Source organism: Oreochromis niloticus, linkage group LG11 (assembly GCF_001858045.2).
Source record: "Oreochromis niloticus isolate F11D_XX linkage group LG11, O_niloticus_UMD_NMBU, whole genome shotgun sequence".
Lineage (NCBI taxonomy): Eukaryota > Metazoa > Chordata > Actinopteri > Cichliformes > Cichlidae > Oreochromis > Oreochromis niloticus.
This window is the reverse complement of record NC_031976.2, coordinates 34,036,893-34,053,359: the sequence shown is the minus strand read 5'-3', so window position 1 is coordinate 34,053,359 and position 16,467 is coordinate 34,036,893. Positions and strand designations below refer to the sequence as shown.

Below are 16,467 nucleotides of genomic sequence, written 5' to 3'. Positions count from 1 at the left end.
TGAGTGAAATGGGGGAAGACTGTGTGAAGTTAATAGATGGCAGTCTATCCACACACACGCCATTCTATACCAGTTACAGCGCCATGCATTTATGGAGTCTTGGCCTACTAGCTCAGGGGTGGGCAATCTCAGTCCACGAGGGCCGGTGTCCCTGCAGGTTTTAGATGTGTCCTCGAACCAACACAGCTGATTTAAATGGCTAAATTAGCTTCTCAACATGTCCTGAAGTTCTCCAGAGGCCTGGTAACGAACTAATCATGTGATTCAGGTGTGTTGACCCAAGGTGAGATCTAAAACCTGCAGGGACACCGGCCCTCGTGGACTGGGATTGCCCACCCCTGTACTAGCTGATTGTAACATATCGACTTTGTGTCAATAAGGGAAAAGCGAATCCATTCAAGTTTGGTCATCCTTATAGGTCACTGGATTTAAGATGCAGCACACAGATGGGCTCCGGAGGCACCGTTCTTTCTTTAGTCTGTGTTAATGATTGAAGAGGACTGGCTTTTATTTTGGGGCAGTTCTCGTTTCATGAAGCAGCTACAGCAGTGAACCAGAAATATGGGGAAAACCTCTTAATTTTGAAGCTAACGTGATTCATATTGTAGCACTTTCTCACAATGAATCCTGTCTAAGTAGTCTAGAGGGCTAATTTAACATCGAGTAAGCCTGCTGGAAACGCTTAGTGAGAATGGAAGGGCGCAGAGATGGACCATCATTACCACAGCTCAGCTTTATTGGCTTTCAGATGGATGACTTATAAAATATTCATTGTCTATTGTCTTGCTGCATCAGAGAGGATGACGACTGTGCCTTTTTAAGCAATGTGAATCAAAGGCATTTTGGTGTTTTTCAGTTCAACCACCTTCCAGACCTTAACAATTACCAGCCAGTGGCTTTGGGCTAAAGATGTACTTGAACTTACTGACATCAGAAAGATCCCCCAAAGCCTTTGAATTTTTTATTTAGACCATTTTCTGTTTGGTTCCAATTTGGACTGTAGCATGCACAATTCAGAACAGCTTCTGTCCTAAATGTATGACCTGTTTGTGTCCCTCAGCCATAATAACACCCTGTGATCTGTACGGCCTTCATTGTACACATCAAAAGGCATCTTTTTTTTTTTTTTTCTCTTTTCTGGCTTTTGTTTGTCTGCAGTTTACAAATTTAGACTATGACGTTACTGTTACCGGCTTACCACAGTGAGATTACATGTGCCAGCTGTTGTGTTGTCTTATCTTCCATGTAAAGTAGTTAAAAAGATAAAAGCCTGAAAAAGATGCCTGCCAGGCATTATTAGATCATTTTTACCTCACAAAATTGCATTTCATTATCAGTTCTGTTGTGTTCCGGGGCAGATGCTTGATCTTGATTTGTTACTGATTTATAGGAGATTTAAAAAGTGGCCATTATCATATAATTGAATATGCTAGTATGCCTACGCAGGTTACCAAATTGAGTTTTGAATTAACCACATTTTAGTGGTAAAGAACGGCGCATCACTCTTGTTGAGCACTCACCTCTTTAGTGTAACCTGGCTCATAGCAGATTACAATTTAACTGGATCATAATAGCTAGTAAAGTGTTGTAGGCCGACACCGTCTGAGTATGGCATGTGAACAGTTCGCTCGTCGATTAAATGTTATACGCTATATTCAGTTAAACTCTTGCAGAAGTTGCTCCTTGGTCCTACCTGACAAATGCAGCAAATGCGAGCGTTTCCTGGTTCAGCTGCGTTGAACTGCATGGCCTGTGTGGAATACATTTCGACCAATAGAAATGCAGAACGACATGAAACAGCATATAGTACACGTGAAAACCATGAGCTGCCTCAAAAATGTAGGCAGAGTGCAGCGGCCAGCGCAGTATATGCCACCTGCTGTGTGGAAGGGCATATAAGGACACTTGTAAATAAAACAATAGTCAAACAAATGAGTAAGACGGGAGTACAAATTTAAGAAGACAAACATATTTTTTATTTCAGAAGCTTCCACAGAAGCTTCATGGGGACTTTAATCTCAAAGTATATTTATATATGATTATCCAAAATCAGCTGGAGAAAATTAAACAGCCAACAATTGCAAACTAGGACACAACAGATGGCAAACTGATGAACTTGAACATTGATTTATTTTCCATCCCAAACTGACATAATTCTATCCCAGCGGTGCATGCAGCATGGTTTTGTGCGTCTGTTGAGTAGAAACTGGGTCAGTACAAACCCAATTCCCCCTTTACAGAAAGCAGAATGTTTCAGCAGGAGCAGCTATTAAAGCTGTGAATAATCCATCACATCAGATCAGACGGGGCCCAAGACGGAGGAGAGGGAGAGAGAGAGAGAGAGAAAGAAAAAATGGACGTAGGTGGTGTCGGCGAACTCAGTCAGGTGTTTGTAGCTCAAACAGGGATGTCACCTCCCTCACCCGATACTCACTTAGGTTCCAATTAACATTTGGGGGATCTAAAGCTGCTGCAGACTAACATGATCAGGACAGAAGATGTTCTTTTAAATGCCAAGTGCAAAATTACAGTATTCAGTGCAAAGTGGAGCCACTGTGACATTTGGCAGAATACAAAGCAAAGAGGCAAAGTTTATTTTACAAGTTAAAATGACAGATTCTCACAAATCAAACGTTCTGATACAATCTTGTCCCTTTTAAGCTTTCTTTAATCTGTTTGTAGGGAAATGGATATTTATTCATTTATGATATTTTAAGGATATAATAACCATTACTTTGATTTTTTTCATTTTGTGGCTAATCATCTGACTGCTTGTCAGCTTTTCTACTTTAAGATGTAGATTTGTGAACATTTCTACAAAGATTCAACATTTTATCGTCACTCCAGTTTATAAATACAGGCACACAACTGGTTACACGTACAGTTGTGTGAGTTCTTAGCTAAAAAGCTTAATTTCAGCAATGTTAAACAATAAATAGAAAAAAGCACAATTGACCAAGAAGCTATTGTGTTGTTGCAGCATCTCTGGGGACTGGCCCATTGTGGTAAAGAATGAGTTGAGATTTACTGATCAATATACGCTTTATCCTCACCCATGGCCACGAGCTGGGAGTAGTGTACTCTGAAGGGGGTCTGGGCACAGACACAGGGTGAAGAGCTCAGTGAGGGGGGGCTCAGAGCAGAGCCACAGCTCCCCCTCGGCACTGAAAGATGTAGTTCACGCCTCCTGGACACCACCTATGCGATGTGTTTCTGGCACGTCCTACCCAGAGCACTCCAGACTCCATGACATCCTGGAGAGTCCGAGTCTCTTGGCAGGCTTGGGAATGTCTCAGTGCCCTGTGGGATGTAGTGGGGAGAGGGAGGTCAGGCGTCTCTGCTTAGACTGCTGCCCCTGTGACCCAGACCTGGATAATTGCTTAATCTGGATTTGTACTCCATGTCTGATAAAATTAGGTTTTAGTGGCATGTGTGGTATAAGTAGATATGATCCTGTCTTGCTGAAAGAATTATGAATTTAACCTATTGAAAAATTTAGGTCATGCTGCGATCCTTCACATTACGCCTCAGCCTTCTCGAAGCGGTCTTTACTGTACAGTTGCCATCTTGCAGCATTACCTCAGAGATTAGAGTCTGAAATGCTTTACTAAGAACGAGCTTTCCCCTTTCTTGCCTGCCAGACTCCATAAAATGTTGCTAGGCAACCTTCAGTGTGAGTTAAGTGTGTGTGCGACGTGCACCTTCTTCAGCACTGTCATGGTTCACGTGCACAGCAGCAGCAGCAGCTCTGTAGTTACAGTAGTGACCTGGAATTAAACAGATGTCATTTCACATTCGATTATAGCAAAAAATGGTGGCGAAAATACAAAAGTGCAAAAAACAAAAGTGGGACTTGGGAGCGGTGACGTGACATCTGCTTCAAATATGATAAATGTGTCACAACTGGCTGTGAATCCTGTCAGCTTCCTGAGGTTGTGTTCATGCCTGAAGTCTGGTGACAGACGCAAATCCTCAGCTGAGTGGCTCCAAAACAGCCCAGCCCCACACACCTATTATGGAGATTTCACACAAAGGGGGTTGGGGGGGGTTGTCTCTCTCTCTCTCTCGTGCACACCATGTTTCCATGGCAACAGCACTGACAGGAACTACGACTGGCTCAAGCTGTTATCAGAAGCGGAAATGTATGTGGAGTTTCCAGTGCAGAGATGTTACGCAGTCATGGAGTCTCTGCTCTGTCTGCCTTTGGTTTATGGCTCTCAGGCTGAAGTTTCCTGTTGCTGCACTGCAAAGCAAAGTCAACTTTAAACATGTCCTTAGTCAGACTCAGTCATGCAGAGGAAGGAGGGGGAAAAATAGGAGAGGAGGGAAGAGGTGGGAAAGCTCCTCAGGAGACAAATCCCTCCTCTGTGGGAGGCCGTGATGCTAATCCACAGTGAAAGAGCGTCGTGTCCGTCTCCCACACTCTCTCTGTTTCCGGGTCTCTTTTATCCCGCCTCACTGTTTCATTCACCTCAGTTTTTTTCTTTCCTTCTCTTCATCTGTATTTGTGTACTCCTCTCCCTTAGCATCCCTGTATTAGAAGGGTTTACACAGGACTTGCACACTAGTCACTGCATGATATAGATTTCCCATTGATGATGCTGAAGAGAGGCACAAAACAGTTCCCCACTGACAGGGACATCCCAGTGAAAATCAATGTATAAACACTGTGTGGACTCTAATAAAACAAAGCAGTGTCAAGAAACGTCGGATACATTTTCCTTCTGCGGTCAATGAAAAGCTGAAAAACAGACCACATTTTCCATCACATCTGCTTTCCACAAGACTGTTAATATTTTCATGGCAGGCACTTGAGTTTATGCTACAGGACAATCTCACCTGCTTTCCAGACCTGGTATGTATGTAACTGTGGCCACTGCGATCCATTATCACCCCGTATGTGTGCAGTGAGGAGACAGTAATGCTCTCCCACATCCGGAGAATCTCTATACTTCCACAGACTGAAGTTTTCTGCTGCTGGAGAAATGTGAAATGTCGACAGTACATGCCAGGGTCTTTGCTCGCATGTGTTTCCTCACAGTGACAACAAGCCTAGCAGCCAGTCGCATATCCCAGACTCCACTCTCGCAGCAGCTGTTCTTCTTTCCTAAACCAACACCGCACTGACTCGACACTCATTCTCTCTGTTTCTCTCTCGCAGCTATGGAATTTCACGAGAACCTCCACGACCTGGCTGTGAAGGAAGGCTTGAAAGGCAGAAAGCTGCACAAGGCTGTGGAGAGCTTCACGTGGAACATCACCATTCTCAAGGTGAGATTTTCAGTCACATCACTTATAAGTCAAGGCAGTTTTATTAATGGAGGCCAATGCCACCAAATTGCTTAGAGGAGCTTTGCATAATAACCTTTATTTATCCTACAATGGGCCCTGCTCGGTTCATCCTCTCACCTCGCTTTAAGCCACATTTCTTCTGATCCTTTTTGACATCATGACATCAGTTGAAGAAAAAAAAAATGCCTGTAAGCAAGTACTTAGAGGAGTCTTGAGATTGTTGAGACAGGGATATATGCTCAGCTTACTTACTTATATCCTATCCTGCTACAATGGCATGTAGACTGTATACAAACGAAACAAAGGAAAGGAATAAATAGATACGCTACAGTGAGCTGCATGATTTATGGCTAAAAGCACAGAGAGTGTTCCCTGCCACAGCAACATTAGGAACCAGAGCTGATCACTGTTAATCAATAAGGTGTTACAGTGCAGATAGTTTTGATCATAGTCAGTCTGACAAGATGAACTAAAGTGCACATTGATGATTGCAGCAATGCTTTGACATCAGCTACTCTGACATTTAAAGGAAGTGACGACAGAGCAACACCCCGCGTCTCGTCTGCTGGGAGGAAATCTGATTGTAGGTCAGGAAAATGATCTAGTCGGCCATAAATGTTCTTTCACAGTGACGTGTTCCACAATGATAAAGGTTCTCAAGTATAAAAGAAACAATTGTCACTTCATATAACTTGTGTTTTAACTAACTTAAATTAACTATTTAAGCCAGCTGTGGAGTTTCAGTGTTAGAACTGCAAAGACGTTCAGGTAATGTTAATGCAGCGACTACATGTTTATGAAAAATAAAGTTACAAGTAGAACTAGGTGTGAAAAACAATTCAACTTTCGTTAAAAACTCAATTGTATGTTGTGCTTATAAAACCAACTGCAGTGAAATTAAAGTATACAGGAGACGTGTTCAGCTCTGCGACCTGTTCGGGGTCTGACTCTGGCCCAGTCACAGCTGGGATAAGCTCCACCCCCTCTGTGACCTTGAATTAGACAAGCATTTAAAAAGATGGACGGATGGATGATTTGTTACATTTGTGACTGCACAGCAGAGGCACGAGGTAAATTTGTGGGACATGTTTAGTGAAACTGGAATGTTTATGGACTGTGAGTCAGTGACCTTCACAAAGCATTTGTAATAAACTTTTCTGAGGCAATAACATCTAAAGTCTGACACTGACACAACTCTACAACACATTAATCTAAACACAGAGGTAAGAGCGATCAGCTCTGCAGCTTCCTCCCTGAGCCTGGTTCAACTAGAGGTCTTTAACCCCACTGTTCCCAAGTGCTGTTCATAGAGAATAGAAAATATATGCTAATAATATACCATGAAATATTTGGGGTGCTCTTTGATATTGTGTGGTTTTCTTCATTTTACAGTGTAACACCCCTTGCGATGTTTGCGCAGTGAATTGGCGTTGCACGAATGAAACTGAAAGAAGTTTTACAAGCTACAGTTTTTCCCGACACCTAACTTGCTGCTGTCTGACTCTGTGATCTGCGTTTACCTCTCAGGGCCAGGCGGATCTACTGAAGCACGCCCGAAGCGAAGTCCAGGAGAACCTCAAGCAGATCCACTATGCCGCGCTCACCTGTAAACTGACTAAAGGTAGCGCAGTGAGCGGTTCCTTCGGCTCCTCTGAGTCCAAGAGCAGATGCAGCCTCGAGGCCATCCCTGAGAAGGCCATGGCGGAGGAAGAGCTGACGGATGAGGACAACTAAAGACCCGCACACCTGACGCCCACACCTCCACTCTGTTCCTGCCCCCTGAGCTCAAAACCCAAAGCTTGCTTTCACTCCTTTGGTCCTTCACCAGTCCGTGTCTTTACCCAGACACTGCTCTGTGCACGCTAGTGTTTCTTCACATTCCATCACAAACATTCCTGCATCCCAAGCGCAGCTTTAACCTCTCCAACTTCTGCCATCAGTAAAATGCTGCTGCTTTTCCAGGCACGGGCTCAGTTCACCGAACAGTTTCACTGCAAGTTTATTCAAGTCTAGAAAACTGGTAAATTACTAATGAAGCATTTGCTACACATGTGCCACCAAACCTTCCCAGTCATCAAGCTCAGATCTCTACATCCTCCACCCCACTGCACAAGTTTGCTGCCATTCCTCTGACCCCAACTCTTCTCCTGATTGAACCAGGAGAGATGAGTGAACTACCAGCCACGAGACTGTTTAAGACATTCAGCTACTGTTTGGAGACAGTGCACTTCTACTCAGCAGAACAGGTGTTAAGAAAAGATATGAAGGAAAAAAAGCCGCGGATTGTTTTAAGAGATTTCCTAAAGCACAATTTTCTGGATTTACTGTATGAATGTAACGGGACAGGAGGAACAACAAGCCGACGGAAGAAGTCAATAAATGGTAGACGAACACATGTGAATGGGAGTAAAGAGCTGTTTACAATACTGAACCATGTTTTTGTCTGCCAAAACAGTATACTATATGTATATATGGAGTTTTCTGTTACCTTTTTTTCTGCAGAGTGCATCATTTTATTATTGTACACTTGGAAATACAAGATTTATTTTATAAAAGATATATGAATATGTCTGTGGAAATACAAAGTTTTATTTGTCTGTGGACATCTGGTAACGAGGTTTATCACGAGAAGTGACCCGAGTTTTCCCGGCGGAGCGCTCCAACAAGTCGAGGCAGAAGGATGAATAAGAGAATGTATTCATACAGTTTCTTTGGTGCAAACAACAACAAAGTCTCAAAATTCTGAACCAGCAACTGCACGGAAGAAACCGGTGACTGGACGTTAATGCACTCAACAGCTCGCAGTTTTAATCACATTTTAGCATTTCATGGGGGAATATCTTGGGCTTTTATTTTTGGAGCGTGCTCCTCCCACACGAGTGCTGAAACCTGTAATAAATATTAAAAAGATTAGAGATTTCTTCCAAGAAAAAAAAAGCCCAACCAATTCCACAGATATTCAAAATAAACCAAATGAGAAATCTGTTCTGGCTGTGGGAAAAAAAGAAACCTCATCAGCCTGTTTTCTTGTAATTACTTGGTTTTGCTGAGCAGAATCATTGAATAGATCCTACAGGGACTCATCTCAAGGCTTCAAACACTGCCGCTCTCTAAGACAGCTGAAGACATGCGCACCATACGCACCTTTGGCCTCTGTCTTGGTGCAAAGGTCACAGTAATATTAAATGGATTTTCAATGGTTTTGAAAACAACAACCAAATAAAAATAATTAACAAAGAACCGAATTAAATAGAACAAATTATTGACCCCCAAAAAAGTGCTGGATGAGCCTTAATCTTATTACACCTACTATTTTTAACAGACGAAAACAACCACAAGTCAAAACCAGTGTTCAACAAACCGTGATAATCATCAACCATTACACAGTCCACAACAGCGCTTTCCCCATTTGTTTAAGAAAACCCAAAGCTAGCGATTGATCCCATCGTCATTAGAAGCGTTTACGTTATTCAGAAAGCGAAGAAGTCGGTATTTTACCAGAGATTCCCCTACCGTCAGAGGTTTTTTGCACCCAGAGTCATCGCCCCCCTGCTGGCCATGAAAGAATACAAGTTTAAGGCACATTAGCTTCTCTTTTAAGACCTGGAAGCCGCATCCATCTTTTATACTTTCCATGTTTGAGATGCTGAGAGAAACTCAAGTGCACTTGGTGCCTGGAAGGTCTGGGTAGGAGAGAGTAATGTTGGCCAAGGTGCAGGGAAACCATTGTGAGTACACGTTAAGTCACAAGTTTTAGTTGCGTTTGTTCAATACTAAATACTGATTGGCTATATTTATAAAACCCTGCAAACTGAAATTTTAACCTGTGCATTTACTTGTAACACCAGGTCCTCCACAAACCTTTAGTTGAAAGTAAAACCTGTCTTGTTATTGCAGTACCCCGGTGCACCATGGCAGAGGTGCCACAGGACTCCTTGTGTGTCTGAGACGTTAGCAGCTTTGATAAGAATGGCAGTATTTGACACCACGGGTATGAGAACACGCTGCACTCACTTTGTATGGGAAGTACAAAAACAAAAGGCTATGGATTCAGTTTACGCCACAAAGATGTTTCCCTGAAATGCTTCATTTTGCATAGCACCACTTGTCCACTTTTAAGTTCTCACATGACGAAAAACTGTATCAGACAGCTCAAGCAGTTTCTGTCTGTGATTAACAGCACTTTGACAACCCTTTGTAAGAATATAAACTCAGGTCTGAAGAGATGGCAGAGAAGGACACCGACTTCAAAGTAATAAAAGCTTCATAACCATTCCTGGTGACAGAGCAGCAATCGAGCCACAGTTACTCTTTGATTAAACTGTGCCTCGTTACTGCTAACTAAAACCAAGTGCAAGCAGGGACTGAGAAAAGGGTGTTGTCTTTAAACATGACTTTACTGTTACGTTCCTCCATTGACGAGCCGGCTTGCTTTTCATTTGTCCCTCCAATATTATCTCTATTTATAATGTCACAATAGTAAAGTAGATATTTTTAATTACTGGACAAAGGAGGCCTAGAAAATGATGTAAAATGCATCTGACATTTCAGAGCCTTTAAAAGGAGGCCGGTTATCCTCGTCTTTCATATATACATTAAAAATAGTGGATGTTCATATTTAACATGGCCAGTTTCAAATATGGAGATCAGCCTTTGTGTGAGTGACCTCTGTGGGCCTCCTGCTATCCAACTGTGAGAGCGGATATCCCTAATGTGGTCACCTGAGGTGCACAGAAGCCCCACCCACCAATTTAAATGATTTGTTCATGAGGGGCAGCCAATCAAGAGAATCTGGTTTAGATCAGACAGATGATGACCTGAGGGACGGCGCCGAGGATTATTCTGAAAGCTACTCTACACGAGTCCAACAATAATGTGTTGGACCACAGAAGGTCTCCTTTTGAAAATTTTCAATAGGAGTATCTATTTGTTGCCTTATGGGCAGAGCTTAATGATCTGTGGAGAGTACAAATTAAGTCAGTGCGACTTTGACACTGGTGTTGCGATTTAGGAAGATCCAGGATCATAAATCGATAAAGCGATAAGGCTGAAACCTTAAAAGTTTAACTTTGTGACTCTGCTCACCAGCTGCCCATCTTTTACACTCAGCAAACATCACTTGGGTTGTGGCACGATTTTTCTTTTAAAACAGGGTGGAAGCCCTTTTCAAACAAGCCGAACATTAATATCTTTGTCCACAGAATAAAAATGATTTAACTGCTAGCTGTCAGTGTAGCCAAACACATCCATAAATGTCTGCATCCTTTTTCAAATTCTTCCTCGTTGCTCATGATGATGTGCGTTTTTTTCTTTTCTTTTTTTTTTAAAATGCTGTCCACACTTCCTGCAGATCATGAACCCACAACAAGACGTCAGTGCTGTGCCAGTTGGCGTATTACAGTTGTTGTTGAGAGCATTTCAGCTGTATTTCAAGTCTGTTTACCTGTCAAATAAAAAAGAAAATGAACTCAATAAACATTGTTGGATAGATCATGTGTTTGTGTTTGACTTTACATGATACTTTCTAACATGGGGGCAGGAATGGCTTCCTCGTTCTTAGGCAGTGTTTACTTCCTTCTGGGATCTGCTCTCTCACTGCACAGTGATCAGCTCGCCCGCCTCCCTGCAGCAACCGTCCTCCACTCTTCTTCAGGCTGTACCGTGTCACACTGACCTTCCCACTCCAGTCAGCCCTGCTTCTGCCTATTTTTGCCAATGTAGGTTGCTCTGTTAGGTAATTTACATCCCAGCGTCATACTGAATCCCCATTTGCTCCTTCTCAAAGAATAAGAAAATCCCTCTTGCGTTAAAGGAATATTCCACCTATTTTTCATCCCCTCCCTGCAGCTTTGACTCACGCAGGCCTCACTAATGGTTTCTAATCCAGGAATCAAATCCAAGTCTCCTGCTGCTCTTATTCCAAGTCACATTACAGCCTTAAGAATGCTAAATGTTCCCAAGGTTAGTATCGCTTTTAATATTCACATCAATCATGTTCGCAGTGCGCGAGTCCACAAAGATGTGACTATTTTCAAGGGCAGAGATGCCTCGCTCCAACTCCCCCAGCTGTGGGGTTTTTTTTGCACATGCATCAGTATTGATTAGCTCCCTGTGTGTTGAGCTGAGCAGAGTGAGCCTGGGGAAACAAAGCTTAGGCTTGCTTTGGATGGGTTTGTCGCCAGCATGCACGCTCACAAGCGCTCGTGCACAGGTAGCAAGCAAAGGCAGACCCTGTTTTATGGTTAAGACAGCTGTGCAGTTGCTACCAAACACATAAACTTTATTTATATAGCCAGTCACGGAGTGTATTATGTTTAGAGTCCCTAACTGAGAAAACTGCAAAAACTGAGAAAAGAGCAAGTAACCAATACTCGATTTGACACATGGTCACTAAAAAAGGTTTAATTGATAGTTAGCTGTGGTTTTTTTTTCCTTTTTTATTGGGGGTCAACCTCAATGATCTCTCCTCTTATCTTTGTATCGTCCTACCTGCAGTGGTGCCAATAAGCTCCCAAAGGTGCACACATGAGACTGCAGAGCCACACGTGGAGGCAGTGACAATCAGCTAAATGGGTGTAAAGAACACTGAAACTGACCCGAATGGCCCTCTGATGCATTCCGTAAAGAGCTTTTTAACGAGCGTTAGCATGTCACCTGAATGTTTATACAGCAAAATGTCTTTTATTAGCCATCGGAGAGTTCAAAACGAGGGTATCGGCACTTTCTGAGCCATGCTCTGCTCTCAGTGGGACTCATTAAATATTGTTCTATAGTGTCAGGGCTGCAGGTTTTACAATCTTACTAGTAATTTCCATCTTTGTGTTGATCTGCTAGATAACAAATCATAATTGAAAGCCTAAAAAAAAATGACGTATCCAAGCACTCCTTTCTGGAAAAGCTTGATTTAGCAAACGTCACCTGAAACGTGGCAATGTGATAATCGAGGCTGTCCTAACGTATAAATTTTGTGGTCGAGTAAATCAACTTCCTAGGAGAGCTTTCTTACAATGAAGAGGGCTCTCAAACAATACGAGGGCGGAGGGTTATGACACTAAACATCGTCTGGAATTAATCAGCAGACGAAGCCTGGCTCACACTTTCCCAGAAGTTAAGCAACAGCACTGCGGTTAAGACGAACGGATAGACGGATCGGTCTTGAGCGCAACGTCTGAACCTAAATCATCATCTGCATGTTTACAGCACTGCGCTGGCACTCAAGTGAACTCTGTGGGAAGCTGTTTGGACAAGGCATAAAACAAAAGGCAGTGCAGCTCAGGCTGTCAGTGAAGATGCGTTCTGTTTGGGTTTTCCAAGCAGACGTCACTGAATCCTGTGCTAGCTCCGACGCTGGCAGAACAGTGTGTGTCCCTCCTGCTTGCGTTGGAGGAGTTTACTGCAGCCAAACAGCGTTGACGTGCTGTGATAGACTCCAGATACCTTTTGGATATGAGGTCTGAGATGGAGTACAGGCCATCAGTTCATCAGACTTCATCCTTCTGTTTTTATATCACTCTATATCATGATATTTTTTTCCTCACTTGTTTCCTCAGCTTATTGATTCCTCCTCCATCCTCTCAACAGATCGAACTATTCTGATCTTGACACCTCGTCAGTCAGCAGTCAGATGACATTTAAAACCCCACGGGAAGCCTGTGTGAATGTGAAGAGTGGTGTGAATGACCCCTAAGCCTGGAGTGTAGAGCATAACTCTAAAGATGGGGAAAAGAAAAGACCGGCTAAATTCCCATGTTGTTATTAGCAGAACCGGGTGGATACAGAATTTTCAGGAGTAAGAAAATTCAGACATAATAGATAACACACAAAACATAACCACAGAGTAGCGTGGAAATATAATGAAAAGGGAAAATGATGGGAGCCATTATTTAACTGTGTAACTTTTTTAAACACTATCCTATTGGGGTTGGTTAGGACTTCTGAGGCAGCCAATAGATACCGACAGGCCAAGCGGAACATAGCTCGGTCAGTGGCTTAAGCTGAACACTCAGGTGTGGGAAGAGTTTCCGAGAGGCCATAGAAAAAGACTTTCGGACTGCCTCGAAGAGATTCCGGCAAACCTTTAGGTGACTCAGGGGGGGAAAGCGGTGCTCTACCTGCTCTAAATATAGTGCGGGTGGGGTGATGCTGACTTTGACTGAGAACATTGTCGAATGGTGGAAGGAATACTTCAAGGACCTTAATCCCACTGGCACGTCTTCCGTGGAGGAAGCAGAGTCTAGGGATGAGGGGGATGACTCGTCTATCTCTAGGGGTGAAACAACTCCTTGGTGGCAGGGCCCCTGGGGTGGACGAGGTTTGCCCTCTGTTCCTGAAGGCTCTGCCTGTTCTAGGACTGTCTTGGTTGATACGCTTCTAGTACTCCTGGATTGGCAGACTGAGGTGGTGGTCCCCATCTTCAAGAAGGGGGACCCCAGGGTGTGTTCCAACTATAGGAGATCACACGCCTCCCTGGGAAAGTCTATGCCAGGGTGCTGGAAATGAGAGTCTGTCTGTTAGTTGAACCTCAGTTGCAGAAACAACAATGTGGTTTTCGTCCTGGTCATGGAACACTGGACCAGCTCTTTACCCTCTTGAGGATAAATGGCAGTTTGCCCAACAGTCTACATGTGTTTTGTGGACCTGGAGGAGGCATTTGACCTCGTCCCTCGGAGTGTCCTGTAGGAGTTGCTTTGGGAGTATGGGGTGTCCGGCCCATTACTATGGGCCATTCAATCCTTGTACAACCGTTGCAGGAGCTTGGTCTGCATAGCCAGCATAAGTTGGACTCGTTGCCGGTGGGTGTGGGACTGGACACCGAAGGGTGGCTGGCCTCTCCCACAGAGATAAGGTGAGGAGTTTGCCCATCTGGGAGGAGCTCAGAGTAGATCCGCTGCTCCTCCATATGAAAAGGAGCCAGTTGAGGTGGTGGGGGGATCTGACAAGGATGCCACCTGGGCGTCTCCTGGGCAAGGTGTTATGGGAATGTCCCACCAGGAGGAGGCCCCGGGGCAGACCCAGGACATGCTGGAGAGATTATATCTCTCAGGTGGCCTGGGAATGCCTTGGTTTTCCCCTGGACAAGCTGGAGGAAGTAGTCGGAGAGAGGGAGGTCTGGGTTTCTCTGCTTAGGCTCCTGCCCCCGCGACCCGGCCCCAGATAAGTGGAGGAAGATGGATGGATGGAACTTTTCGTACACTCGGTAGCAGCTTGATGAAGACAAAGACACTGCTTCACTCTGCACCACTGAACCCAGGGAAAATCTCGCCAATATTTTAAATAAACCACCATGATGTTACCGATTAATTGGCACAGTCCTGTTTTGAAGATTCAAGATGAGTGGTGTCACCGTCACCAGCTTCACCTTTTCAAACTGAATGTAAAAAATAAGAGGCAGACAGGGACAATAAACTGTATGTTTAATGGCCACAACGTGTCCTTGCTTTATCATCTAAAACTACCATAATTTACAACATCAGCATAATGTTGTACTCAATAATACTTGAAACAGCAAAGTATCTAATGAAGGCTTTGAGCAAGAAAGCCAAGCACTTGCTTTGTCCCACAGACTTTCATACGACTGGATGGTTGAGGCAGTTCCGCACTGGCTTTACTTTTCAGATCAAGAACTAGCATTTCTGAGTGATAATGTAGAACACTTTATAATGTGAAAATCATAGTCACAAAAACGAATAAATGCATTTTAAAAATAATAATAATTTTATAACTGCTTGTTTTATTCAGCCAGCAGACAAAATAAAAAATACAAAAATGTTCACATGACTCTAGCGGTGTAATGGTTCTAATGTATTACTCCTGGACTGTTTAATAAATGCCATTGGGTTCAGAACTCCCTGTGATCCAAACAGCTGCTGCCAGAAGTCTTTTTATGTTGATATATTTGTTTTCCTGGAACTTGGCAGCGAATAATTGCCAGTGCAAGAGTTATTGTCCATCAGCTCTTGCATGCTAGCAGGATTAACCTTCAATGACGCATTTGCAGTGTGACTTTAATTGATTTTGATTTTACAACTTCATCAATCAAAACGTCTCCATGTGGTAATTCCCATAAAGTTTATTTAAATGGCTGTCTGAAAAAAAAAAAAATCAATACAAAAACAAAGTTAAGTGATTTAAAAGCTAAAACTGAACTACTGGCTTTAGTTGTTAATTTAGGATAAAGATGAATGTGTTTTTTTACATTTTAAGGTATTTGACATACAAAAGCGGAAGATTATCACACTTGGCAGCTGAAACTGGATTTTGTGCCTCCTTTAAATACTGGAAACAAAATTACCAAAAATGACCCTGATTAATTTTCTGTGGACCACTTTATTAATTTACTGCATAGCTTCTGTTGGTTGACACTAACCACTAATATTTTAATAATAAATAATATCAAAGTAATGGGTCACAGAAACCTTCCTTATCCCATGATGCATTTCTAAAATAAAACATGCTGCTATCGACAGAGTCCGTGCACTCTGGTCCTTTTATTGACCCGATATTGCGTGTGGCTCTGAAACGACCAGTCGTTTAATTGATTATTTGACTGACTCCAAATTAATCTAATGATTTTTTGCATCATTTATCAAGCGCAAACGGTAAAGTGGTGGCTTCTCATATCATCTTTTTTTTTTTTTTCCCCCCCTTTAGGACTTTAAACAAAAAAATAAACATTTGGGTTTGAAGCTTTTGGCTGGAAAAGCATTTAAAAGAGACCTGTTGTCAAACTGTGGCAAAAATAAAGAGTTCATTTAAAAACCTAATCCAAACAATCCAACTCATGGTTATTCCCATATCGACTGCTAGATATTATCACCGATCAATGAAGAAATTGTTTTACAGCTCAGGGTTGTTTATTCTGTTTTCTGTAGCTAAGGGGGTATTAAGAGTCGCATGCTGACATGTGGTTTTCAGCAGCGGTTTATCATTTTTGGTTCCACACAGCAAACAGAGGACAAACTATTGTGAGGATATTTTTCCATAGCGCTAATTAAATAAAAAAAACCCAAAAAACCCAACTTTTGTTCTACTAAAATCTCGTCCTCTCTTCGGTCATTTGATTGGTCCCAAGGGGCAACTCGCATCTCTGAGTGTGTGGATTGCAAACTGCTAGCCTTCCCAGCCTAAATGAAATACACTATATCGCCAAAAGTACTCACTCCATCCATCCAAATT

General features: G+C 42.9%; 1 protein-coding gene across 1 annotated transcript in view; it reads left to right on the top strand.

The window, feature by feature from the left end:
• Positions 1–10,783, top strand: part of plcl2 (phospholipase C like 2) — a 43,651-nt gene extending 32,868 nt beyond the window's left edge. The window contains exons 5-6 of the mRNA XM_013268411.3: positions 5,162–5,271; positions 6,820–10,783. Coding sequence (XP_013123865.1) covers positions 5,162–5,271; positions 6,820–7,026 — 317 coding nt within the window. The 3' untranslated portion in view covers positions 7,027–10,783. The remainder of the gene's footprint in view (positions 1–5,161; positions 5,272–6,819) is intronic.
• Positions 10,784–16,467: the final 5,684 nt, after the last annotated feature.